At 40.2% G+C, this 27,544-nt stretch overlaps 1 protein-coding gene across 1 annotated transcript in view; it reads right to left on the bottom strand.

Annotated features, from left to right (window-relative positions):
- The window catches only part of BOD1L1 (biorientation of chromosomes in cell division 1 like 1), a 539,385-nt gene that overhangs the window by 302,536 nt on the left and 209,305 nt on the right, over positions 1 to 27,544 (bottom strand). Inside the window, exons 14-16 of the mRNA XM_053700293.1 lie at positions 14,867 to 14,907; positions 13,770 to 13,857; positions 10,994 to 11,073 (exon numbers count right to left, since the gene is read on the bottom strand). Coding sequence (XP_053556268.1) covers positions 10,994 to 11,073; positions 13,770 to 13,857; positions 14,867 to 14,907 — 209 coding nt within the window. The remainder of the gene's footprint in view (positions 1 to 10,993; positions 11,074 to 13,769; positions 13,858 to 14,866; positions 14,908 to 27,544) is intronic.

The raw sequence follows: 27,544 nt of genomic DNA, 5'->3' as shown, positions 1-27,544 counted from the left end.
TTTCTCTAAAAATTTTAAAGCTTTTCATACATCCAAATTAAGAAAAGGTCTTTCCTTTTAATTTTGAGGATTAGGACACAAAGAAGGAACTACAACCTCTTTATTGATATCAAGACAACTTTTGGTAAGAAATAGAATTTCTTAAACAGCTTTATCTTGGTGAAAAATAAGATAAGGAGGAACACAAGAAAGAGCTGATAACTCAGACAATATGTTTAATCGCCGGAAGGATCCTTACTAAGGCCTGAACAAAATTCTGAATGTCGGATAGTTTTGCAATTTATTTGTGAAATAGCACAGACAAGGCTGAAATTTGACCTTTTAAAGAGCTAGCAGATAAACCTTTATCTAAACCCTCTTTTAAAAATTGAAGGAAGGATCATAGAAATTCTAAAAGAATTCTAGCTAAAGCCATTTTTCTCACAACAAAAGAGAAAAAAACAAACTATCAAAAATGTGTGATATATTTTTCTAGTAACTGGCTTCCTAGCTTGAATTAAGGTCTCTACAACCTTATATGAGAAACCCCTTTGTTTTAGAATTAGAAGTTCAATCTCCAAGGCTTCAAGTTGAGAGACTAGAGATCCTGCCGACATATAGCAGACAGCCAAACCAGTACTGAAACATATCAAAAGAGGTAATGGTAGGGGCGTATAATGTCGATCTGTAAAGGGAGGTGGCAGATGAATCCCCACAACCGAATTTACAGAGAGCCTTAGAATAGATTTCCCACAGGTAAAAACATGGCATCATCAGGCAATACTCCCTTCACATCCCTCGGACAAACACTGTACTTTGAGAGGAATTGGGCTTCAAAATGCTTAGAAGTGCCTTTCACAGAAGAAATCAAGCATGACTTGCTTCACCATCCTCCAACAATGGCAACGTTTGTAAAACTAAGGTATGAGTGAGGTGGGAGGTGTATTTATAGGCATTTTGAGGTTTGGGAAACGTTGCTCCCTCCTGGTAGGAATGTATATCCCATACGTCACTAGCTCATGGACTTTTGCCACGTACATGAAAGAAAGGAAGGTCGCGTCTGAGGAAGACGTCACCTGGACATCAGGATCAGATCTGTGTACCAAGTACTGTGAGAGGAAGCTGGTGCAATCAAAATGACAGATGATTGCTCTTGTATGATCCAATATATTACCTTGTGCAGAAGAACTGTGGGAGGAAAAATGTAAGTCAGTTGAAATGTTCATGGAGCTACTAGAGCATCCATCGACTCCGCCTGAGGAACTTTGGATCTTGCAAAATATCTGGGAAATGTGTTGCTCAAACGAGAAGCCATTAGGTCTATCACTGGAAGACCCCATCAAACTACTATCTGATTGAACACTCCCTGATGTAGAGGCTATTCTGCTGAATGAAGAGATTGACAACCCAGATACTCTGCTTCCCAATTTTTAACTAGTGGACATGAACGGCAGTGATCGTGCAAAGATTATTTTCTACCCAAGATATGACTAGAGACTTCCTTTATCGCTAGAGAACTGAGTTCCCCCTTGGTGGTTGATGTATACCACTGCTGTGACATTGTCAGATGTGATTGGAAGCAAAGAAAGGTCTTTTTTTTCAGGAGAGTCCAGCTCTGGAAAGCCCTGAAGATAGCACTGAGTTCTAGGATGTTTATTGGAAACCTTGCTTCCTGAGGAGGCTAAAGTTTCTGTGCTCTCCTTGAGCCCCATACTGCACACCACCCCGAGAGACTTGCGTCTATTGTGATTATTGTCCAGGTTGGATGGGCAAAAAACGCTCCCCGAGGAATTGACTGGTTCTCTATCCACCAGTATAGAGTATTCCATGTAGCAGTATCTAAATCCTATGAGAAAGTGGAGTGTAGTCCTTGTACCACCGACACTGACATTGCATGCGTAACTGAAGAGGTCTCATGTGAAACCGAGCAAATGGAATCGCATATGATGCAGCAATCAAAACTAGAACGTCCATGCATAAAGCTACAGAAGGATTGGATAGAGACTAAATTTCCATACATGTTGACTGCAATTTTGTTCTTCTTTGAGAAGGAAAGTCAAGGAAAGTCTCATTGCCATTGAGTCAATAAGAAAAAACAAAGTCTACAGCATCCAAGCCTAAGATTCTTCTTAAGACTGGGTGCTGTGGACTTAGTTTTTTGTGATTTGAGGGGTGTTTGCAGTTGCCCCTATATCACTGGCCCAAGGTACAGTACTGTTTGTCATTTGGACTATTATTGAGTCAATAAGGAGTCCTAGAAAGGAGACTTTGGTCTGAGGAGATAGATAGCTCTTCGGAACATTGATTCTCCAGCCACGATTGGGAAGAAACAACAAGTTTGTTGGTATGAGAATAAAGATGAAGCCTGTAACAAGATATCGTTCAGGCAAGAAGCCACCGACAATTGCGTTCTCAGAACTTTTGTAACAATTCTGGAAGCAGTAGCCAGGCCAAATGGAAAAGCAACAAACTGAAAATGTTTGTCCTGGAAGGCAAAGCAAAGAAACTCATTATGATCTTTGTGAAAAGGGATATGAAGGTAAGCATCCCTTAAAATTCTTTTGAAAGCAAAAGATGGATTGAAAAGACGAGCAGGCCTGGACCATTCCTTAGCTATGATTTAAATTATCGCCTCAGGAACCAGAAAAACCACTGGTGGTTTAACCAACGGTTTGAAGATCAAATCCAAATGCTTAATAGATTTTATTTCCATAAGCATAGGATCCATACCCTAAGGTATTAATACCTCCTTTAAAAGAGTTCTAAGATGTTCAATTTAAAACATAAGAGAGGAGGATTCAGTATCTGAACTGAGTTTGCAAGTAATTGTTGAGAAGCTCTGATGTTGAAAGATTCAGAAATACATGAAAAGATGGAAGAAAGTTGCTTGTCAGATTCTCTGTGCTTACTTGGGGAGGGCATGGTCGCCAATATCACAGACACAGTTGAGAGCACAAAATCCTTAAATCCAAGAGCGAACTCTGAAAAAACTCTACAGTACAAACAGGGGGGAGTACAGACTCCTTTAGAGACAAGGACAGCATTAGACAGGTTAAATGCATAAGATGATCAATACATGAGCTATATAGCGGAGCTGGTGGTTATTTAAATAAGTTTACAGAAAACACAGTTGAATAAGTAAACATAGAATCTACCCTCTTAAGGATTTAAATTGATGGAGACAGATCCAGAATGCTCCATTATAATGCTATAATGCACACATTCAGAAGACAGGATTTCACAGTAAGTATCAGTGGATATACAGTGGGGCAAAAAAGTATTTAGTCAGCCACCAATTGTGCAATTTCTCCCACTTAAGAAGATGAGAGAGGCCTGTAATTTTCATCATAGGTATACCTCAACTACGAGAGACAAAATGTGGAAACAAATCCAGACAATAACATTGTCTGATTTGGAAAGAATTTATTTGCATATTTTGGTGGAAAATAAGTATTTGGTCACCTACAAACAAGCAAGATTTCTGGCTCTCACAGACCTGTATCTTCTTCTTTAAGAGGCTCCTCTGTGCTCCACTCATTACCTGTATTAATGGCACCTGTTTGAACTTGTTATCAGTATAATAGACACCTGTCCACAACCTCAAACAGTCACATTCCAAACTCCACTATGGTGAAGACCAAAGAGCTGTCGAAGGACACCAGAAACAAAATTGTAGACCTACACCAGGCTAGGAAGACTGACTCTGCAATAGGCAAGCAGCTTGGTGTGAAGAAATCAACTGTGGGAGCAATAATTAGAAAATGGAAGACATACAAGACCACTGATAATCTCCCTCGATCTAGGGCTCCACGCAAGATCTCACCCCGTGGGGTCAAAATGATCACAAGAACGGTGAGCAAACATCCCAGAACCACACGGGGGGACCTAGTGAATGACCTGCAGAGAGCTGGGACCAACGTAACAAAGGCTACCATCAGTAACACACTACGCCGCCAGGGACTCAGATCCTGCAGTGCCAGACGTGTCCCCCTACTTAAGCCAGTACATGTCCGGGCCTGTCTGAAGTATGCTAGAGAGCATTTGGATGATCCAGAAGCGGATTGGGAGAATGTCATATGGTCAGATGAAACCAAAGTAGAACTGTTTGGTAGAAACACAACTCGTCATGTTTGGAGGAGAGAGAATGCTGAGTTGCAACCAAAGAACACCATATCTACTGTGAAGCATGGGGGTGGCAACATCATGCTTTGGGGCTGTTTCTCTGCAAAGGGAACAGGACGACTGATCCATGTACATGAAAGAATGAATGGGGCCATGTATCGTGAGATTTTGAGTGCAAACCTCCTTCCATCAGCAGGGGCATTGAAGATGAAACGTGGCTGGGTCTTTCAGCATGACAATGATCCCAAACACACCGCCTGGGCAACGAAGGAGTGGCTTCGTAAGAAGCATTTCAAGGTCCTGGAGTGGCCTAGCCAGTCTCCAGATCTCAACCCCATAGAAAACCTTTGGAGGGAGTTGAAAGTCTGTGTTGCCCAGCGACAGCCCCAAAACATCACTGCTCTAGAGGAGATCTGCATGCAGGAATGGGCCAACATACCAGCAACAGTGTGTGACAACCTTGTGAAGACTTACAGAAAACGTTTGACCTCTGTCATTGCCAACAAAGGATATATAACAAAGTATTGAGATGAACTTTTGATATTGACCAAATACTTATTTTCCACCATAATTTGCAAATAAATTCTTTCCAAATCAGACAATGTGATTGTCTGGATTTGTTTCCACATTTTGTCTCTCATAGTTGAGGTATACCTATGATGAAAATTACAGGCCTCTCTCATTTTCTTAAGTGGGAGAACTTGCACAATTGGTGGCTGACTAAATACTTTTTTGCCCCACTGTAGCTTAATAGGAGATAGCACAAAGTGAAAATTAAATTTATGCTTACCTGATAAATTAATTTCTTCTACGATATGACGAGTCCACGGATTTCATCCTTACTTGTGGGATTTATCCTCCTGCTAACAGGAAGTGGCAAAGAGCACCACAGCAGAGCTGTATATATAGCTCCTCCCTCCTCTCCACCCCCAGTCATTCGACCGAAGTTAGGAAGAGAAAAGAAAAAGCTAAAGGTGCAGAGGTGACTGAAGTTTACAAAAAATATATATAACCTAAATCTGTCTTAAAATAACAGGGTGGGCCTTGGACTCGTCATATCGTAGAAGAAATTAAATTTATCAGGTAAGCATAAATTTACTTTTCTTCTACAAGTTATGACGAGTCCACGGATTTCATCCTTACTTGTGGGATACAATACCAAAGCAACAGGACACGGATGAAAGGGAGGGACAAGACAGAGACCTAAATGGAAGGCACCACTGCTTGAAGAACCTTTCTCCCAAAACCAGCCTCAGAAGAAGCAAAAGTATCAAAATTTGTAAAATTTGGAAAAAGTGTGAAGAGACGACCAAGTCGCAGCCTTACAAATCTGTTCAACAGTTGCATCGTTTTTAAATGCCCATGAGGAAGCCACAGCCCTAGTAGAATGAGCCGTAAATCTTTCAGGAGGCTGCTGTCCAGCAGTCTCATATGCCAGACGGATGATACTCTTCAGCCAAAAAGAAAGGGAGGTAGCCGTAGCTTTCTGACACCTACGCTTTCCAGAATAAACAATGAATAAGGAAGATGATTGACGGAAATCCTTAGTTGCCTGCAAGTAAAACTTCAAGGCACAGACCACATCCAGGTTATGCAACTTACGCTCCCTTCTTAGAAGAAGGATTAGGACATAATGAAGGAACAACAATTTCCTGATTAATATTCTTATTAGAAACAACCTTAGGAAGGAACCCAGGTTTGGTACGTAAAACCACCTTATCAGAATGAAAAATAAGGTAAGGCGAGTCACATTGAAGTGCTGAAAGCTCAGAAACTCTACGAGCAGAAGAAATAGCAACTAAAAACAAAACTTTCCAAGATAATAACTTAATATCTATGGAATGCATGGGTTCAAACGGAACCCCTTGAAGAACACTAAATTCAAACTCCAAGGTGGAGAAATTGGTCTAAACACAGGCTTAATTCTGGTTAGAGCCTGACAAAAAGACTGAACATCTGGAACATCTGCCAAACGTTTGTGAAGCAAAATTGACAAAGCAGAAATTTGTCCCTTTAAGGAGAAAAGACAGAATCCTAGGAATCCTAACCTTACTCCATGAGTAGCCTTTGGATTCACACCAAAAAAGATATTTACGCCATATCTTATGATAGATCTTTCTAGTGACAGGCTTACATGCCTGAATCAACGTATCAATGACCGCATCAGAGAATCCCCGCTTAGATAAAATCAAGTGTTCAATCTCCAAGCAGTCAGCTGCAGAGAACTTAGATTTGGATGTAGGAAAGGACCCTGAATGAGAAGGTCCTGTCTCACTGGGAGTTTCCACAGAGGCAGAGAGGACATCTCCACAAGTTCTGCATACCAAGGCACGATCAGAATTACCAAAGCTCTCTCCTGTTTGACCAGAGCAATCACCCGGGGCAGGAGAGGAAATGATGGAAACACATAAGCTAGGTTGAACGACCAAGGCACTGCCAAGGTATCTACTAGTTCGGCCTGAGGATCCCTCGACCTGGATCCGTATCTTGGAAGCTTGGCATTCTGTCGAGACGCCATCAGATCCAATTCCGGTAACCCCCATCTGAGAATCAGCAAGGCCAATACCTCCGGATGGAGTTCCCACTCCCCCGGATGAAAAGCCTGTTCGCTTAAATAGTCCGCTTCCCAGTTGTCCACTCCTGGGATGTAGATTGCTGACGGAGAACAAGAGTGGGTCTCTGCCCATCAAATTATTTTGGATACCTCTGTCATCGCTAAGGGACTCCTCGTTCCTCCCTGATGATTGATGTAAGCCACAGTCGTGATGTTGTCTGACTGGAATCTGATGAATTTGGCCGAAGCCAACTGAGGCCATGCTTGAAGCGCATGGAATATTGCTCTCAATTCCAGAATATTGATTGGAAGTAGAGACTCCACCTGAGTTCATACACCCTGAGCATTCAGGGAATTCCAGACTGCACCCCAGCCCAATAGACTGGCGTCCGTTGTTACCATCACCCACGAGGGTCTGCGGAAACATGTCCCTTGGGACAGATGATCCGTCGACAACCACCAAAGAAGAGTCTCTCTGGTCTTTTGATCCAGAATTATCTGAGGAGATAAATTTGCATAATCCCCATTCCACTGTCCGAGCATGCACAGTTGCAGTGGTCTGAGATGAAACAAGCAAATGGAATGATGTCCATTGCCGCCACCATCAATCCAATTACCTCCATACACTGAGCCACTGATGGCCGAGGATTGAACTGAAGGGCTCGGCATGTGTTTAGAATTTTTGACTTTCTGACCTCCGTCGGAAATATCTTCATGTCTATAGAAACTATCAGAGTTCCCAAGAAGGGAACCCTTGTCCGTGGAATTAGTGAACTCTTTTCTAGGTTCACCTTCCATCCGTGAGTTCTCAGAAAGGACAACACTGTGTCTGTATGAGATTTCGTCAGATGATAAGTCGACGCCTGAATCAATATATCGTTCAGATAAGGCGCCACTGCTATGCCTCGCGGCCTTAGAACCGCCAGACGGGACGCTAGAACCTTCGTGAAGATCCTGGGTGCTGTGGCCAACCCGAAGGGAAGAGCCACGAACTGAAAATGTTTGTCCAGGAAGGCAAATCTTAGGAACTGATGATGATCCTTGTGGATAGGAATATGAAGGTATGCATCCTTCAAATCCACGGTAGTCATATATTGACCCTCCTGGATCATTGGTAAAATTGTTCGGATGGTCTCCATCTTGAAGGATGGAACTCTGAGAAACTTGTTTAGACTCTTGAGATCTAAAATGGGTCTGAACGTTCCCTCTTTTTTGGGAACCACGAAAAGATTTGAGTAGAATCCCTGTCCCAGCTTTGAAAAGGAACAAATTACTCCCATAGTAGAGAGGTATTTTACACAACGTAAGAACGCCTCTCTCTTTATCTGGTTTACAGACGATCAAGAAAGGAGAAATCTCCCTCTTGGGAGAAATTTTTTGAATTCCAGCTGATACCCGTGGGTCACTATTTCCAGTGCCCAGGGATCTTGAACATCTCTTGCCCAAGCCTGGGCAAAGAAGGAAAGTCTGCCCCCTACTAGATCCGGTCCCGGATAGGGGGCCGCCCCTTCATGCTGTCTTTGTAGCAGCAGCGGCCTTCTTGGGTTGTTTACCCTTGTACGAAGCCTGGTTGAGTCTCCAGACGGACTTGGACTGAGCAAAATTCCCTTCCTGCTTTGTGGAAGAAGAGGAAGAAAAGGGTGCTCCTTTAAAATTCCGAAAGGAACGAAAATTATTTTGTTTGTCCCTCATCTTAACAGACTTATCCTGAGGTAGAGCGTGCTTTTACCTCCAGTAATGTCAGAAATGATTTCCTACAACTCAGGCCCGAATAGGGTCTTACCCTTGAAAGGAATAGCTAAGAGCTTTGATTTAGAGGACACATCAGCAGACCACGATTTTAACCATAACGCTCTACGTGCTAAAATGGCAAATCCTGCATTTTTCGCCGCCAACTTAGCAATTTGAAAGGCGGCATCTGTAATAAAAGAATTAGCCAACTTGAGAGCCTTAATTCTATCCAAAATATCCTCCAAATGGGTCTTAACCTTCAGAGACTCTTCTAGAGCATCAAACCAAAAAGCCGCTGCAGTAGTAACTGGAACAATGCAGGCTGTTGGTTGTAAAAGGAAACCCTGATGAATAAATAATTTCTTTAGAAGACCCTCTAACTTCTTATCCATAGGGTCTTTGAAAGCACAACTGTCTTCAATAGGAATAGTTGTACGCTTAGCTAGGGTAGATATAGCTCCCTCCACCTTAGGGACAGTTTGCCAAGAGTCCCGAATGGTGTCTGATATGGGATACATCTTCTTGAAATTAGGAGGAGGAGAGAACGGTATACCCGGTCTGTCCCACTCCTTTATAATCTCTGAGATTCTCTTAGGAACCGGAAAAACATCAGTGTAAGCGGGAACTTCCAGATATTTGTCCATTTTACACAATTTCTCTTGTGGTACCATAATAGGGTCACAGTCATCTAGAGTTGCTAAAACCTCCCTAAGTAACAGGCGGAGGTGTTCCAGCTTAAATTTAAAGGACATGACGTCCGAATCTGTCTGAGGTAACACACTTCCCGATTCCGAAAGTTCTCCCTCAGACAAAAGTTCCCTGACCCCCAACTCAGATCCCTGGGAGGGAGGGTATATGCTTTTTACATTGTAAGGCTCTTTCAGTATAAGAGGTACACAAAGTAAGAGGGGGTTCCACAATGGCCTCTAAACACATAGAACAAGGAGTTTCCTCAAGTTCAGACATGTTAAACAGACTAGCAATAGCCACAATAGTCGTTAAAAACCTTAATTACCGATTCAAATTTTTTTTTTTTAAATGTACTGCGCCTTTAAGAAATAAAAACGCAACTATTTTTCTGTACTGCAGCAAAAACGATTTTAATCATTAATAATCATTAAAAAATAAGTTTAATGATTATTAATCATTGCACCCCATAAGTAAAGGTTAAAACACCCTTTAAAGAGACATTTTATATTGAAAAATAAACTTTAACAACAAAAACGGCCCCTGTACCTCGCCACAGCAGAGCCTACCTGCCCTCAGGGTACACAAGATTGACTCAACAATGATCCGGCGACTGAAAATCAACTTTAGGCCCCACCGGAGCTAATGTCTGCTGCCTTCTATGAAGAGAAAACAGGGCGTCTAAGCGCGCGAATTAGGCCCCCCCCCACCGTAGGCGTTACACTCACAGACTCCATAACCGCATGGGAGGCGTAGTTAACAAGCCACGTGGCCCCCTGCACACACACTCAATGTAATATGTTTAATAAAAAATATAGAAGTGTCAGCTGCCTCTCTCCCTCAGACAAACTCATGCTGTCTTAGTAGCCAAGTGTCAAGCCCCTGTTGAAGTATCAGTTCATGATAATTCAATATGCAAAACATACAGTAATTTCAGTAACACCGGTCTACTGCTTACCCCTTCCCATACAGGGAATAATGTCAGCCAGTTCTGATATAACAAGTCTCCTCAGAAATAAAAGGCTGAACAAACCTCAATGCTGCTTGTAGCATGACACCGTTCTCCACACTGAAGATTTCTCTTGCACTACCTTCAGAAGCTCTGTGGGAACCATAATGGATCTTAGTAACGTCTGCTAAGATCATCAACCTCAGGGTAGAAAAAAGATCTCATTTCCAGACTGATGATATCCCCCTGAGGAAAATAGTACTCACTGGTACCATTTTAAAATAAAAAAACTTCTTGATTGAAGAATCTAAAACTAACACCTCACTTTACCTCTTCCTATTACTAACACAGGCAAAGAGAATGACTGGGGGTGGAGAGGAGGGAGGAGCTATATATACAGCTCTGCTGTGGTGCTCTTTGCCACTTATTGTTAGCAGAAGGATAAATCCCACAAGGATGAAATCCGTGGACTCGTCATATCTTGTAGAAGAAAAAAGCATTTCAGTCCGAGACAAGTATGGGGAAAATATTGGCAAATACAATACAGACCTCTATAAACAATACTGCACACAAAATAAATTAAATAAATTAGAACAATCTTACCCTCTCCTAAAGGATAAAAAGCGAGACACAGCAGTAAAAATAGCACTGCGTGCTAAACAGAGTACAAAAGGCGGGCTACCCTGTGGTGGGACAGGTATACGGTGAGAGCACAGTATAAGTGCAGAAACTTCTCCCTCGGTAACAGGGGAGAAAGAGCTAAATCTATGGCTTATGTGGGTTGTGGTTGAGTGCGAGTGGTTGAGTGCGAGCGTTTGAGGGGGTGAGAGAACGGAAGTATGACTTAAGTATTCAGTTAATTAAACACTTGAATACTTAAAGGGGGGATACTAAACCTACAGTAAATTATTCTAGTCTACCATATTTAACAAATGAAGTATATCCACTATTTTTATAGAATAACATTTTACCTTTTCCACTTGGTCTTCAGTTTTATGGTTGTTGGATTTCTCCACTATTTCCTTAGCCTCAGAAGAGATAGCAGCAGTGCCTAAATGGTGAAAAATAGGACATGCAAAACAAGAGTTTGCTAATTAATTTTAAGTCTTACTTTAGTACACTTTATAACATTTTGCTCCATAATGCATAGTAGGGTCATGCCCAAAATTTATAAACAGGAAGAGTGCTGTTGTCCTTTCTACTAAATATTTGATTCTTCTTTTTTTTTTTTTAAAGGGACTTTTTATTTCTCTCATCCAAGAGAGACTGCTTCAAAATGTATTTGTGGTTTGTTTGTTTTTTTACTGACATTGATGTGCTGAAAAAACAACCCAATTTTTTCTTTTATGATTAAGATTGAGCATGCAATTTTACGCAACTTTCTAATTAACTCCTATTATCAAATTTTCTTTGTTCTCTTGGTAACTTTATTTGAAAAAGCAGGAATGAAAGCTTAGGAGCCAGCCCATTTTAGGTTCAGCACCTGGGTATCGCTTGCTGATTGGTGGCTAAATGTAGCCACAAATTAGCAAGCACTATCCAGGGTCTGAACCAAAAATGGGCAGGCTCATAAGCTTTCATTCCTGCTTTTTTAAATACAGATACCAAAGAACGAAAAAATTTTTATAATGCTCTATCCCAATCCTCAAAGAAAAAATGTGGGTTTAGTATCCCCCCTTTTAGTATTCAAGTGTTTAACTGTTACTCATTTGAGATCTAAATAAATAATTATTAATTTCAAGAGCACAAAATATATTTTATATATAAATACATATATTATTATTATTATTTTTTTTTATTTATTTTCTACTATAAAGTACAAAGAAGAATGTAATGTAAATACATTACATTCTTCTTTGTACTTTATAGTAGAAAAAAAATAAAAAAAAATAATAATAATAATATATGTATTTATATATAAAATATATTTTGTGCTCTTGAAATTTCACTTCAAAGCAAAATAGTTAACCCTAACTTAAGGGGACATGAAACACAAATTTTTATTTCATGATTCAGACAGAGCATACAATTTTAAACAACTTTTCATTTTACTTAATATCAAATTTGCTACATTCTTTTGGTATCCTTTGCAGAGGAAGCAGCAACGTACTACTGGGAGCTAGCTGTATATAAGGTGAGACAATGACAAAAGGCAAATATCTGCAGTTACCAATCAGCAGCAAGCTCCCAGTAGTGCATTGTTGCCCCTGAGCCTACCTAGTTATGCTTTCAACAAAGGATATCATGAGAACATAGCAAATTAGATAATAGACGTTAATTTGAAAGTTAATTAAAAAACAGAATTTATGTTTACCTGATAAATTACTTTCTCCAACGGTGTGTCCGGTCCACGGCGTCATCCTTACTTGTGGGATATTCTCTTCCCCAACAGGAAATGGCAAAGAGCCCAGCAAAGCTGGTCACATGACCCCTCCTAGGCTCCGCCTACCCCAGTCATTCGACCGACGTTAAGGAGGAATATTTGCATAGGAGAAACCATATGGTACCGTGGTGACTGTAGTTAAAGAAAATAAATTATCAGACCTGATTAAAAAAACCAGGGCGGGCCGTGGACCGGACACACCGTTGGAGAAAGTAATTTATCAGGTAAACATAAATTCTGTTTTCTCCAACATAGGTGTGTCCGGTCCACGGCGTCATCCTTACTTGTGGGAACCAATACCAAAGCTTTAGGACACGGATGAAGGGAGGGAGCAAATCAGGTCACCTAAATGGAAGGCACCACGGCTTGCAAAACCTTTCTCCCAAAAATAGCCTCAGAAGAAGCAAAAGTTAAACACTAAAAAACTCTAAGCCATCTCCGTGGAGATGTTGCCTGTACAACGGCAAAGAGAATGACTGGGGTAGGCGGAGCCTAGGAGGGGTCATGTGACCAGCTTTGCTGGGCTCTTTGCCATTTCCTGTTGGGGAAGAGAATATCCCACAAGTAAGGATGACGCCGTGGACCGGACACACCTATGTTGGAGAAATGTTAATTTTTCTACTAATTGTATTTTCTTCTAGAATGAAGTGGAGGCTAATCAGTTAAGCCAAGTACATAGCTGCTTAAAGGGACATATAACCTATTTTTTTTTTTTTCGTGATTCAGGTAGAGTATAACATTTTAAATAACTTTCCAATGTATTTCTATAATCTTATTTGTTATGATCTCTTTGTATGCTTTGTTGATACCTAGGTAGACGCACAAGCTGCTGATTGGTGGCTGCACATATATGCATATTGTCATTGGCTTTCACCTAGCTTCCAGTAATGCATCGCTCCTCCTACAAAGTATACCAAGAAAATAAAGCTAATTAGATAATAAATTGGAAAATTTTTAAAATTGTATGCTCTATCTGAATCATGAAAGAAAAATGTTGGGTTTCATGTCCCTTTAAAGGCAGCACATACAATTTTGAAAAAAGGCTCCAGTTTACTTTTATTCTTAAAGTTGCTTAGTTTCCATGATATCCTTTGTTGAAGGGATAACTAGGTAGGTGTGTGGAGCTGCCATAAATTGCTATTGTAAATGGATAACAATCTTGCAACTGATGCCATATTGTCGATCCTGAGCTTATGTCACTGCTTTTCAACAAAAAAATACCAAGAGAACAAAAGATATTTGGTATAAAAAAAAAAAGTAAATTAAAAAGCTGTTCAAAATGTATTTTTTTAAGCATAAGATTCATACATAAAATAGCAATAATTTTAGCCACAGTTTAATAACTTAATTAAAAAAATACTTGCCTTTGTCGTCTTCATTTGAGACTGAAGAAGAGTTAAAAGCTATAGAATTTGAAGCATCCTCAGTTCTGCTGAAGGCGCCACTCACCTCCTAAATCATAATAATAAAGACAATTACATGTGAGATGTAACAGGGTAACATTGTAAATACCCTTAACCTTGCAACCTCAGTACCAAATACCACATAATGGGGAAACCCTACAGTTCATTTCTAATTCATCTGTTTAAAATTGTTTTAAATAGAATCATTTCTGTAATATACATATATTAGCAAAAATGCTTCCAATAAAAGCTATAGCTGTTTCAAAAGTGTATTTAAGTATGCACCGTGCACCAGCATTTTATACACAGCACTTGATCAGAGAGCTTAAGGTGCTTGTACCATCTGGTAATGACTCAATTTGTTAATTACTGGCATCATACATATCCCACAGGTGCTCTGTATTTAAAATGCTGGTGCACTGAGAATATCTAGCTATGCCTCACATTCACAGAAAAATGCTAACACTAAAACAGTGATAACTTTTACTAGAAGCATTTTTGCCAATTCATGTATATTGCACATATGTTTCTATTCAAATATGTAATTCATCTATGTGCATTTATATTTGTGCATTTAAATGCAGCTAGACCAGTCTAAAATAAAAACAGCTGAAAAGACACTAAAAGCAAACTAGCTTTCTATCAGCAAGGTGTGCAGTAAACCCAGCGAGTGAAGAGGGGTGAGGATAGGGGGGTCTGTGCAGAAGCCATGACAATAATTAAATATGACACACAGGGGTCTGCTATGATTACCGTGCACCACTCAATGCAATGTTGTATACTCATTTTATTTTTTAAACTCTTACTGTCCTTTAAGATACAATTACTTGACCTATTAACTGGAATTTAATACATATAACAATGTAAAAAAGTGGGGAATTGATATAAAATTATTTGTATGTAAGACAGAGCACAGATTGTGCAATTCAAATTATAATAAAGGACTAAAAAAAAAGATAAACGTTAAACAAACAAGATCCCACTTTGTAAAAGGACATCTGAATCTGAATAATTTTTAAAATGTCAGGGAATAAAACCTATATAAAACCACACTTTACCTGCAACTCAGACTTCTCTGAAAAATCAGCACCAAGCTCATCTGTTTAAAATAAATTAAAAATCAATACAAAATAATTATCCAACTGTATTTATTAAATATTATTGGTAAATAAGTTAAACTAAAAGAACAGTAACTAAGTCACTGAATGATTAGCATATTACCTATTATAGGACTGGACATTTTTTTTGCCTCAAGCCTATTTTTGGACCAGAAAGAACCAGAAGGTCCACTGATTGTAGAAAAAAAACATAATTTATGCTTACCTGATAAATTTATTTATCTTGTGATGTATCGAGTCCACGGATTCATCCTTACTTGTGGGATATTCTCCTCCCCTACAGGAAGCGGCAGAGAGAGCACCCACAGCAGAGCGGCCCATACAGCCCCCCCCCCCAGCTCCACCCCCCAGTCATTCGACCGAAGGCTAGGAAGAAAAAGGAGAAACTATAGGGTGCAGTGGTGACTGAAAGTTTAAAAAAAAATATATATATGCCTGTCTTAATAAACAGGGCGGGCCGTGGACTTGATACATCACAAGAGAAATAAATTTATCAGGTAAGCATAGATTATGTTTTCTCTTGTAAGATGTATCAAGTCCACGGATTCATCCTTACTTGTGGGATACCAATACCAAAGCTTTAGGACACGGATGAAGGGAGGGACAAGACAGGGACCTTAAACGGAAGGCACCACTGCTTGTAGAACCTTTCTCCCAAAAATAGCCTCCGAAGAAGCAAAAGTATCAAATTTGTAAAATTTGGAAAAAGTATGAAGCGAAGACCAAGTCGCCGCATTACAAATCTGTTAAACAGAAGCCTCATTTTTAAAAGCCATGTGGAAGCCACAGCTCTAGTAGAATGAGCAGTAATTCCTTCAGGAGACTGTTGGTCAGCAGTCTCATAAGCCAAACGGATGATGCTTTTCAGCCAAAAGGAAAGAGAGGTAGCCGTAGCCTTCTGACCTCTCCGCTTACCAGAATAAACAACAAACAATGAAGATGTTTGATGGAAATTTTTAGTTGCTTGTAAGTAGAACTTTAAAACACGAACCACATCAAGATTGTGCAACAGACGTTCCTTCTTTGAAGAAGGATTAGGACACAGTGAAGGAACAACAATCTCTTGATTGATATTCTTATAAGAAACAACCTTAGGAAGAAACCCAGGTTTGGTACACAAAACCACCTTATCTGCATGGAAAATAAGATAAGGGGAATCACACTGTAAAGCATATAGCTCAGAAACTCTTTGAGCCGAAGAGATAGCTACTAAAAACAAAACTTTCCAAGATAGAAGCTTAATATCCATGGAATGCATAGGTTCAAACAGAACCCCTTGAAGAATTTTAAGAACTAAGTTTAGGCTCCATGGCGGAGCAACAGGTTTAAATACAGGTTTGATTCTGACCAAAGCCTGACTAAATGCTTGAACGTCTGGGACAACTGCCAGACGTTTGTGAAGTAGAATAGACAAAGCAGATATTTGTCCTTATAAGGAACTATCTGATAATCCCTTCTCCAAACCTTCTTGGGGAAAATACAATATTCTAGGAATCCTAATCTTACTCCACGAGTAACCTTTGGATTCACACCAATAAAGAAATTTGCGCCAAATCTTATGATAGATCTTCCTGGTGACATGCTTTCTAGCCTGAATCAGGGTATCAATGACCGACTAGGAAAAACCACGCTTTGATAGAATCAGGCGTTCAATCTCCAAGCAGTCAGACGCAGAGAAATTAGATTTGGATGTGTGAACAGACCTTGAATTAGAAGGTCCTGCCTCATTGTCAGAGTCCATGGTAGAACCGAGGACATGTCCTCTAGGTCTGCATACCAAGTCCTGCGTGGCCACGCAGGTGCTATCAGAATCACAGAAGCTCTCTCCTGCTTTATTCTGGCAACCAGATGTAGAAGGAGAGGAAATACATAGGCCAGATTGAAGGACCAAGGCACTGCTAGAGCATCTATCAGTACCGCCTTGGGATCCCGGGACCTGAACCCGTAACGAGAAAGTTTGGCATTCTGACGGGACGCCATCAGATCCAATTCTGGTGTGCCCCATAGCTGAATCAGCTGGGCAAATACCTCCGGATGGAGTTCCCACTCTCCCAGATGAAAAGTCTAACGACTTAGGAAATCCGCCTCCCAGTTATCTACTCCTGGGATGTGGATTGCTGAGAGATGGCAAGAGTGATCCTCTGCCCATCAGATTATTTTGGTTACCTCCATCATCGCTAGAGAACTCCTTGTTCCTCCTTGATGATTGATATAAGCTACAGTCGTGATGTTGTCCGACTGAAACCTGATGAATCTGGCCGCAGCAAGCTGAGGCCACGCCTGAAGCGCATTGAATATCGCTCTCAGTTCTAGAATATTTATTGGGAGAAGAGATTCCTCCCAAGACCATAAGCCCTGTGCTTTCAGGGAGTTCCAGACTGCATCCCAGCCTAGCAGGCTAGCATCTGTCGTTACAATGAGCCACTCTGGCCTGCAGAAACACATTCCCTGAGACAGGTGGTCCTGAGACAACCACCAGAGAAGAGAATCTCTGGTCTCCTGGTCCAGAGGCAGTTGAGGAGACAAATCTGCATAATCCCCATTCCACTGTTTGAGCATGCATAATTGTAGTGGTCTGAGGTGTAGGCGGACAAAAGGAACTATGTCCATTGCCGCTACCATGAGTCCGATTACCTCCATATACTGAGCCACTGATGGCCGAGGAATGGAATGAAGAGCTCGGCAAGTGGTTAAGAGCTTTGATTTTCTGACCGCCGTCAGAAATATTTTCATTTCTACCGAGTCTATCAGAGTCCCTAGGAAGGAAACTCTTGTAAGAGGGAAGAGAGAACTCTTATGTTCACCGTCCACCCGTGAGATCTCAGAAAATCCAACACAATGTCCGTGTGAGACTTGGATAGCTGGAAAGTTGACGCCTAAAATAAGATGTCGTCTAGATAAGGTGCCACTGCTATGCCCCGTGGTCGTAAAACCGCCAGAAGGGACCCTAGCACCCTTGTGAAAATTCTGTGAATAGGGATGTGTAGATACGCATCCTTTAAGTCCACGGTGGTCATATATTGACCCTCCTGGATCAGAGGTAGAATAGACCGAATAGTCTCCATCTTGAATGATGGAACTTTGAGGAACTTGTTTAGAATTTTGAGATCCAAGATTGATCTGAAAGTTCCCTCTTTTTTGGAAACCACAAACAGGTTTGAGTAAAAACTTAGCCCCTGTTCCTCTTTTGGGACTGGGCGGATAACCCCCATGGTATGTAGGTCTTCTACACAGCGTAAGAACGCCTCTCTCTTTGTCTGTTTACAGACAATTGAGAAATGTGAAAAGTCCCCCTTGGAAGAGAGCCTTTGAATTCCAGAAAATATCCCTGGGACACAATTTCTAAAACCCAAGGATCGTGAACATCTCTTGCCCAAGCCTGAGCGAAGAGAGAGAGAATCTGCCCCCTACTAGATCCGGTCCTGGATCGGGGGCTACCCCTTCATGCTGTCTTAGAGGCAGCTGCAGGATTCTTGGCCTGTTTACCCTTGTTCCAAGCCTGGTTAGGTCTCCAGACTAACTTGGATTGGGCAAAATTCCCCTCTTGCTTTGCAGCAGAGGAAGCTGAAGCAGGACCACTCGTGAAATTCCAAAAGGAATGAAAATTATTTTGTTTGGTCCTCATCTTATTTGATCTATACTGAGGGAGGGCATGACCTTTCCCTCCAGTGATGTCTGAAATAATCTCTTTCAGTTCAGGCCCGAATAGGGTCTTTCCTTTGAAAGGGATGTTCAAAAGTTTAGTTTTAGATGACACATCAGCAGACCAGGATTTAAGCCATAACGCCCTGCGTGCTAAAATGGCAAAACCTGAATTCTTTGCCGCTAATTTAGCCAGTTGAAAAGCGGCATCTGTAATAAAAGAATTAGCCAATTTAAGGGCCTTAATTCTGTCCAAAATTTCTTCTAATGGAGTCTCCATCTGAAGAGCCTCTTCTAGAGCCTCAAACCAGAAAGCAGCTGCAGTAGTTGCAGGAACAATGCACGCAATAGGTTGAAGAAGAAAACCTTGATGAACAAAAATTTTCTTCAGGAGATCCGCTAATTTTTTATCCATAGGATCTTTGAAAGTACAACTGACTTCAATAGGCATAGTTGTACGCTTAGACAGAGTAGAAATAGCTCCCTCCACCTTAGGAACTGTCTGCCACGAGTCCCGCATGATGTTAGATATGGGAAACATTTTCTTAAAAACAGGAGGGGGAATGAACGGAAAACCTGGTCTATTCCACTCCTTAGCAATAATATTCACAATCCTCTTAGGGACTGGAAAAAAAACATCAGTGTCAACAGGAACCTCTAAGTATTTATCCATCTTGCACAATTTCTCTGGGACCACTATAGGGTCACAATCATCTAGAGCCGCTAATACCTCCCTGAGCAATAAGCGGAGGTGTTGAAGCTTAAATTTAAAGGCCGTCATATCAGAATCTGTCTGAGGAAGCATCTTTCCTGAATCAGAAATTTCTCCCTCAGATAATAAATCCCTCACCCCTACCTCAGAGCATTGTGAGGGCATATCAGATACGGCTACTAAAGCGTCAGACTGCTCAGCATTTTTCCTTAACCCAGAGCTGTCCCGCTTTCCTTGTAAACCAGGCAGTTAGGATAAAACCTCTGTGAGGGTTGTATTCATAACTGTGGCCATGTCTTGTAAAATAAATTAATCTGACGCACTAGAGGTACTTGGCGTCACTTGTGCGGGCGTTACCGGTTGTGACACTTGGGGAGAGCTAGATGGAGAACCCTCATTTACTTCTGACTGAGAATCATATATTGCTCTATTTTTAAGTGCTAATATATGTTCTTTATAGTTTATAGACATATCAGTACAATTGGGACACATTCTAAGAGGGAGTTCCACAATGGCTTCCTAACATATTGAACAAGGATTTTCCTTGGTGTCAGACATGTTAAACAGGCTAGTAATGTAACAAGCAAGCTTGGAAAACACTGTAATCAAAGTAAATAACACTTAGAAATAAAACGGTACTGTGCCTTTAAGAGAAAAAAAAGCTGCACAAATTCTGCAAAACAGTGTAAAAAAGCAGTAAACATAACGAAATTTTTACAGTAGTATCATATAGCCTTAGTAACTTTGCACAGCTATGCAAATAAACAATTAACCCCTTAATGGCAAAACCGGATTGAAAAAACATCAAAACCGGTAAAAAAGACTTTCAGCACTTTGCCACAGCTCTGCTGTGGCTCCTACCTGCCCTTCAGAACAATTTGTGGGGGGAAAAAACATAATTTATGTAAGAACTTACCTGATAAATTCATTTCTTTCATATTAGCAAGAGTCCATGAGCTAGTGACGTATGGGATATACATTCCTACCAGGAGGGGCAAAGTTTCCCAAACCTCAAAATGCCTATAAATACACCCCTCACCACACCCACAATTCAGTTTAACGAATAGCCAAGAAGTGGGGTGATAAAAAAGTGCGAAAGCATATAAAATAAGGAATTGGAATAATTGTGCTTTATACAAAAATCATAACCACCCCAAAAAAAGGGCGGGCCTCATGGACTCTTGCTAATATGAAAGAAATGAATTTATCAGGTAAGTTCTTACATAAATTATGTTTTCTTTCATGTAATTAGCAAGAGTCCATGAGCTAGTGACGTATAGGATAATGATTACCCAAGATGTGGATCTTTCCACGCAAGAGTCACTAGAGAGGGAGGGATAAAATAAAGACAGCCAATTCCTGCTGAAAATAATCCACACCCAAAATAAAGTTTAATGAAAAAAATAAACAGAAGATTCAAACTGAAACCACTGCCTGAAGTACTTTTCTACCAAAAACTGCTTCAGAAGAAGAAAATACATCAAAATGGTAGAATTTAGTAAAAGTATGCAAAGAGGACCAAGTTGCTGCTTTGCAAATCTGATCAATCGAAGCTTCATTCCTAAACGCCCAGGAAGTAGAAACTGACCTAGTAGAATGAGCTGTAATCCTTTGAGGCGGAGTTTTACCCGACTCAACATAGGCAAGATGAATTAAAGATTTCAACCAAGATGCCAAAGAAATGGCAGAAGCTTTCTGGCCTTTTCTAGAACCGGAAAAGATAACAAATAAACTAGAAGTCTTTCGGAAAGACTTAGTAGCTTCAACATAATATTTCAAAGCTCTAACAACATCCAAAGAATGCAATGATTTCTCCTTAGAATTCTTAGGATTAGGACATAATGAAGGAACCACAATTTCTCTACTAATGTTGTTAGAATTCACAACTTTAGGTAAAAATTCAAAAGAAGTTCGCAACACTGCCTTATCCTGATGAAAAATCAGAAAAGGAGACTCACAAGAAAGAGCAGATAATTCAGAAACTCTTCTGGCAGAAGAGATTGCCAAAAGGAACAAAACTTTCCAAAAAAGTAATTTAATGTCCAATGAATGCATAGGTTCAAACGGAGGAGCTTGAAGAGCCCCCAGAACCAAATTCAAACTCCAAGGAGGAGAAATTGACTTAATGACAGGTTTTATACGAACCAAAGCTTGTACAAAACAATGAATATCAGGAAGATTAGCAATCTTTCTGTGAAAAAGAACAGAAAGAGCAGAGATTTGACCTTTCAAAGAACTTGCGGATAAACCTTTATCTAAACCATCCTGAGGAAACTGTAAAATTCTCGCAATTCTAAAAGAATGCCAAGAAAAATGATGAGAAAGACACCAAGAAATATAAGTCTTCCAGACTCTATAATATATCTCTCTGGATACAGATTTACGAGCCTGTAACATAGTATTAATCACAGAGTCAGAGAAACCTCTTTGACCAAGAATCAAGCGTTCAATCTCCATACCTTTAAATTTAAGGATTTGAGATCCTGATGGAAAAAAGGACCTTGCGACAGAAGGTCTGGTCGTAGCGGAAGAGTCCACGGATGGCAAGAGGCCATCCGGACAAGGTCCGCATACCAAAACCTGTGAGGCCATGCCGGAGCTACCAGCAGAACAAACGAGCATTCCTTCAGAATCTTGGAGATTACTCTTGGAAGAAGAACTATAGGCGGAAAGATATAAGCAGGATGATACTTCCAAGGAAGTGATAATGCATCCACTGCTTCCGCCTGAGGATCCCGGGATCTGGACAGATACCTGGGAAGTTTCTTGTTTAGATGAGACGCCATCAGATCTATTTCTGGAAGCTCCCACATTTGAACAATCTGAAGAAATACCTCTGGGTGAAGAGACCATTCGCCCGGATGCAACGTTTGGCGACTGAGATAATCCGCTTCCCAATTGTCTATACCTGGGATATGAACCGCAGATATTAGACAGGAGCTGGATTCCGCCCAAACCAGAATTCGAAATACTTCTTTCATAGCCAGAGGACTGTGAGTCCCTCCTTGATGACTGATGTATGCCACAGTAGTGACATTGTCTGTCTGAAAACAAATGAACGATTCTCTCTTCAGAAGAGGCCAAAACTGAAGAGCTCTGAAAATTGCACGGAGTTCCAAAATATTGATCGGTAATCTCACCTCCTGAGATTCCCAAACTCCTTGTGCTGTCAGAGATCCCCACACAGCTCCCCAACCTGTGAGACTTGCATCTGTTGAAATTACAGTCCAGGTCGGAAGCACAAAAGAAGCCCCCTGAATTAAACGATGGTGATCTGTCCACCACGTTAGAGAGTGTCGTACAATCGGTTTTAAAGATATTAATTGAGATATCTTTGTGTAATCCTTGCACCATTGATTCAGCATACAGAGCTGAAGAGGTCGCATGTGAAAACGAGCAAAGGGGATCGCGTCCGATGCAGCAGTCATAAGACCTAGAATTTCCATGCATAAGGCTACCGAAGGGAATGATTGTGACTGAAGGTTTCGACAAGCCGAAATCAATTTTAGACGTCTCCTGTCTGTTAAAGACAGAGTCATGGACACTGAATCTATCTGGAAACCCAGGAAGGTTACCCTTGTCTGAGGAATCAATGAACTTTTTGTTGAATTGATCCTCCAACCATGATCTTGAAGAAACAACACAAGTCGATTCGTATGAGATTCTGCTAAATGTAAAGACTGAGCAAGTACCAAGATATCGTCCAAATAAGGAAATACCACAATACCCTGTTCTCTGATTACAGACAGAAGGGCACCGAGAACCTTTGTAAAAATTCTTGGAGCTGTAGCTAGGCCAAACGGCAGAGCCACAAACTGGTAATGCTTGTCCAGAAAAGAGAATCTCAGAAACTGATAATGATCTGGATGAATCGGAATATGCAGATATGCATCCTGTAAATCTATTGTGGACATATAATGCCCTTGCTGAACAAAAGGCAAGATAGTCCTTACAGTTACCATTTTGAATGTTGGTATCCTTACATAACGATTCAATATTTTTAGATCCAGAACTGGTCTGAAGGAATTCTCCTTCTTTGGTACAATGAAGAGATTTGAATAAAACCCCATCCCCTGTTCCAGAACTGGAACTGGCATAATTACTCCAGCCAACTCTAGATCTGAAACACAATTCAGAAATGCTTGAGCTTTCACTGGATTTACTGGGACACGGGAAAGAAAAAATCTCTTTGCAGGAGGTCTCATCTTGAAACCAATTCTGTACCCTTCTGAAACAATGTTCTGAATCCAAAGATTGTGAACAGAATTGATCCAAATTTCTTTGAAAAAACGTAACCTGCCCCCTACCAGCTGAGCTGGAATGAGGGCCGCACCTTCATGTGGACTTAGAAGCAGGCTTTGACTTTCTAGAAGGCTTGGATTTATTCCAGACTGGAGATGGTTTCCAAACTGAAACTGCTCCTGAGGATGAAGGATCAGGCTTTTGTTCTTTGTTGAAACGAAAGGAACGAAAACGATTATTAGCCCTGTTTTTACCCTTAGATTTTTTATCCTGTGGTAAAAAAGTTCCTTTCCCACCAGTAACAGTTGAGATAATAGAATCCAACTGAGAACCAAATAATTTGTTACCCTGGAAAGAAATGGAAAGTAGAGTTGATTTAGAAGCCATATCAGCATTCCAAGTTTTAAGCCATAAAACTCTTCTAGCTAGAATAGCTAGAGACATAAACCTGACATCAACTCTGATAATATCAAAGATGGCATCACAGATAAAATTATTAGCATGCTGAAGAAGAATAATAATATTATGAGAATCATGATCTGTTACTTGTTGCGCTAAAGTCTCCAACCAAAAAGTTGAAGCTGCAGCAACATCAGCCAATGATATAGCAGGTCTAAGAAGATTACCTGAACACAGATAAGCTTTTCTTAGAAAGGATTCAATTTTCCTATCTAAAGGATCTTTAAACGAAGTACCATCCGACGTAGGAATAGTAGTACGTTTAGCAAGGGTAGAAATAGCCCCATCGATTTTGTCCCAAAATTCTAATCTGTCAGACGGCACAGGATATAATTGCTTAAAACGTTTAGAAGGAGTAAATGAATTACCCAATTTATCCCATACTCTGGAAATTACTTCAGAAATAGCATTAGGAACAGGAAAAACTTCTGGAATAACCACAGGAGATTTAAATACCTTATCTAAACGTTTAGAATTAGTATCAAGAGGACCAGAATCCTCTATTTCTAAAGCAATTAGTACTTCTTTAAGTAAAGAACGAATAAATTCCATTTTAAATAAATATGAAGATTTATCAGCATCAATCTCTGAGACAGAATCCTCTGAACCAGAAGAGTCATCAGAATCAGAATGATGATGTTCATTTAAAAATTCATCTGTAGAGAGAGAAGTTTTAAAAGATTTTTTATGTTTACTAGAAGGAGAAATAACAGACATAGCCTTCTTGATGGATTCAGAAACAAAATCTCTTATGTTATCAGGAACATTCTGCACCTTAGATGTTGAAGGAACTGCAACAGGCAATGGTACATTACTAAAGGAAATATCTGCTTTAACAAGTTTGTCATGACAATTAATACAAACAACAGCCGGAGGAATAGCTACCAAAAGTTTACAGCAGATACACTTAGCTTTGGTAGTTCCAGCACTAGACAGCGATTTTCCTGAAGTATCTTCTGACTCAGATGCAACGTGAGACATCTTGCAATATGTAAGAGAAAAAACAACATATAAAGCAAAATTGATCAAATTCCTTAAATGACAGTTTCAGGAATGGGAAAAAATGCCAATAAACAAGCTTCTAGTAACCAGAAGCAAAGAAAAAATGAGACTGAAATAATGTGGAGACAAAAGCGACGCCCATATTTTTTGGCGCCAAATAAGACGCCCACATTATTTGGCGCCTAAATGTTTTTTGGCGCCAAAAATGACGCCACATCCGGAACGCCGACATTTTTGGTGCAAAAGGACGTCAAAAAAATGACGCAACTTCCGGCGACACGTATGACGCCGGAAACAGAAAAGATTTTTTTATTTTTTTTTTGCGCCAAAAAAGTCCGCGCCAAGAATGACGCAATAAAATGAAGCATTTTCCTAACAGCCCACAGGGAAAAAAAAGAGTCAAATTTTAAGGTAAGAAAAAAATTGATTCAAATGCATTATCCCAAATATGAAACTGACTGTCTGAAAATAAGGAATGTTGAACATCCTGAGTCAAGGCAAATAAATGTTTGAATACATATATTTAGAACTTTATAAATAAAGTGCCCAACCATAGCTTAGAGTGTCACAGAAAATAAGATTTACTTACCCCAGGACACTCATCTACATGTTTGTAGAAAGCCAAACCAGTACTGAAACGAAAATCAGCAGAGGTAATGGTATATAAATAAGAGTATATCGTCGATCTGAAAAGGGAGGTAAGAGATGAATCTCTACGACCGATAACAGAGAACCTATGAAATAGACCACGTAGAAGGAGATCACTGCATTCAAATAGGCAATACTCTCCTCACATCCCTCTGACATTCACTGCACGCTGAGAGGAAAACCGGGCTCCAACTTGCTGCGGAGAGCATATCAACGTAGAATCTAGCACAAACTTACTTCACCACCTCCATAGGAGGCAAAGTTTGTAAAACTGAATTGTGGGTGTGGTGAGGGGTGTATTTATAGGCATTTTGAGGTTTGGGAAACTTTGCCCCTCCTGGTAGGAATGTATATCCCATACGTCACTAGCTCATGGACTCTTGCTAATTACATGAAAGAAACTTCTTTTACAACCCTCAAACACGGCAGGAACCTCTGGAGAAGCAGTTAGAAGTCTCAGAGGAAAAGAAACTGCACAACTGAGGCGCGAAAATAGGCCCCTTCCACCTCACTCAATGTTTTGAGGCCTAACAGACAAACACTAGAGTGTCTCTAAATTAACCATGTGGGTTAGAAAACTCAAAAACAAGCCACAATGACCCCTTTAGTCCCTCAAAAAAACGTTATAATTGCATCATTCACTGATTAAACAAAAACGTTTTTACCTAACAGTGTCACCAGTAACTAATGAGCCCTTCATGCAAGCTGAAATTCCTATCCAAGTGTCTGAATAATGCTTACCCTTCCCTCATGGGGATATTGCCAGCCTTTTCTAGAAATAACAGTCTGTCTAGAAAAAAAATAGACTGAACATACCTTAATGCAGTTTAGCCTGCAAACTGTTCCCCCAACTGAAGTTTTCCTGTACTCTTCAGCCCTTGTGAGAACAGCAGTGGATCTTAGTTACAAAATGCTAAGATCATCATCCTCCTTGCAGAAATCTTCATCCCTTTTCTGCCAGAGAGTAAATAGTACACACTGGTACCATTTAAAAAACATAATTTATGTAAGAACTTACCTGATAAATTCATTTCTTTCATATTAGCAAGAGTCCATGAGCTAGTGACGTATGGGATATACATTCCTACCAGGAGGGGCAAAGTTTACCAAACCTCAAAATGCCTATAAATACACCCCTCACCACACCCACAAATCAGTTTAACGCATAGCCAAGAAGTGGGGTGATAAGAAAAAAGTGCGAAAGCATAAAAAATAAGGAATTGGAATAATTGTGCTTTATACAAAAAAATCATAACCACCACAAAAAGGGTGGGCCTCATGGACTCTTGCTAATATGAAAGAAATTAATTTATCAGGTAAGTTCTTACATAAATTATGTTTTCTTTCATGTAATTAGCAAGAGTCCATGAGCTAGTGACGTATGGGATAATGACTACCCAAGATGTGGATCTTCCACGCAAGAGTCACTAGAGAGGGAGGGATAAAATAAAGACAGCCAATTCCGCTGAAAATAATCCACACCCAAACTAAAGTTTAAATCTTATAATGAAAAAACTGAAATTATAAGCAGAAGAATCAAACTGAAACAGCTGCCTGAAGTATTTTTCTACCAAAAACTGCTTCAGAAGAAGAAAACACATCAAAATGGTAGAATTTAATAAAAGTATGCAAAGAAGACCAAGTTGCTGCTTTGCAAATCTGATCAACCGAAGCTTCATTCCTAAACGCCCAGAAAGTAGAAACTGACCTAGTAGAATGAGCTGTAATCCTTTGAGGCGGAGTTTTACCCGACTCGACATAAGCATGATGAATTAAAGATTTCAACCAAGATGCCAAAGAAATGGCAGAGGCCTTCTGACCTTTCCTAGAACCGGAAAAGATAAATAGACTAGAAGTCTTTCGGAAATTCTTAGTAGCTTCAACATAATATTTCAAAGCTCTAACTACATCCA

This window comes from Bombina bombina, chromosome 2 (genome assembly GCF_027579735.1).
Source record: "Bombina bombina isolate aBomBom1 chromosome 2, aBomBom1.pri, whole genome shotgun sequence".
Classification (NCBI taxonomy): domain Eukaryota; kingdom Metazoa; phylum Chordata; class Amphibia; order Anura; family Bombinatoridae; genus Bombina; species Bombina bombina.
The sequence above is the reverse complement of the archived record's forward strand: the minus strand, read 5'-3'. Positions and strand labels throughout refer to the sequence as shown.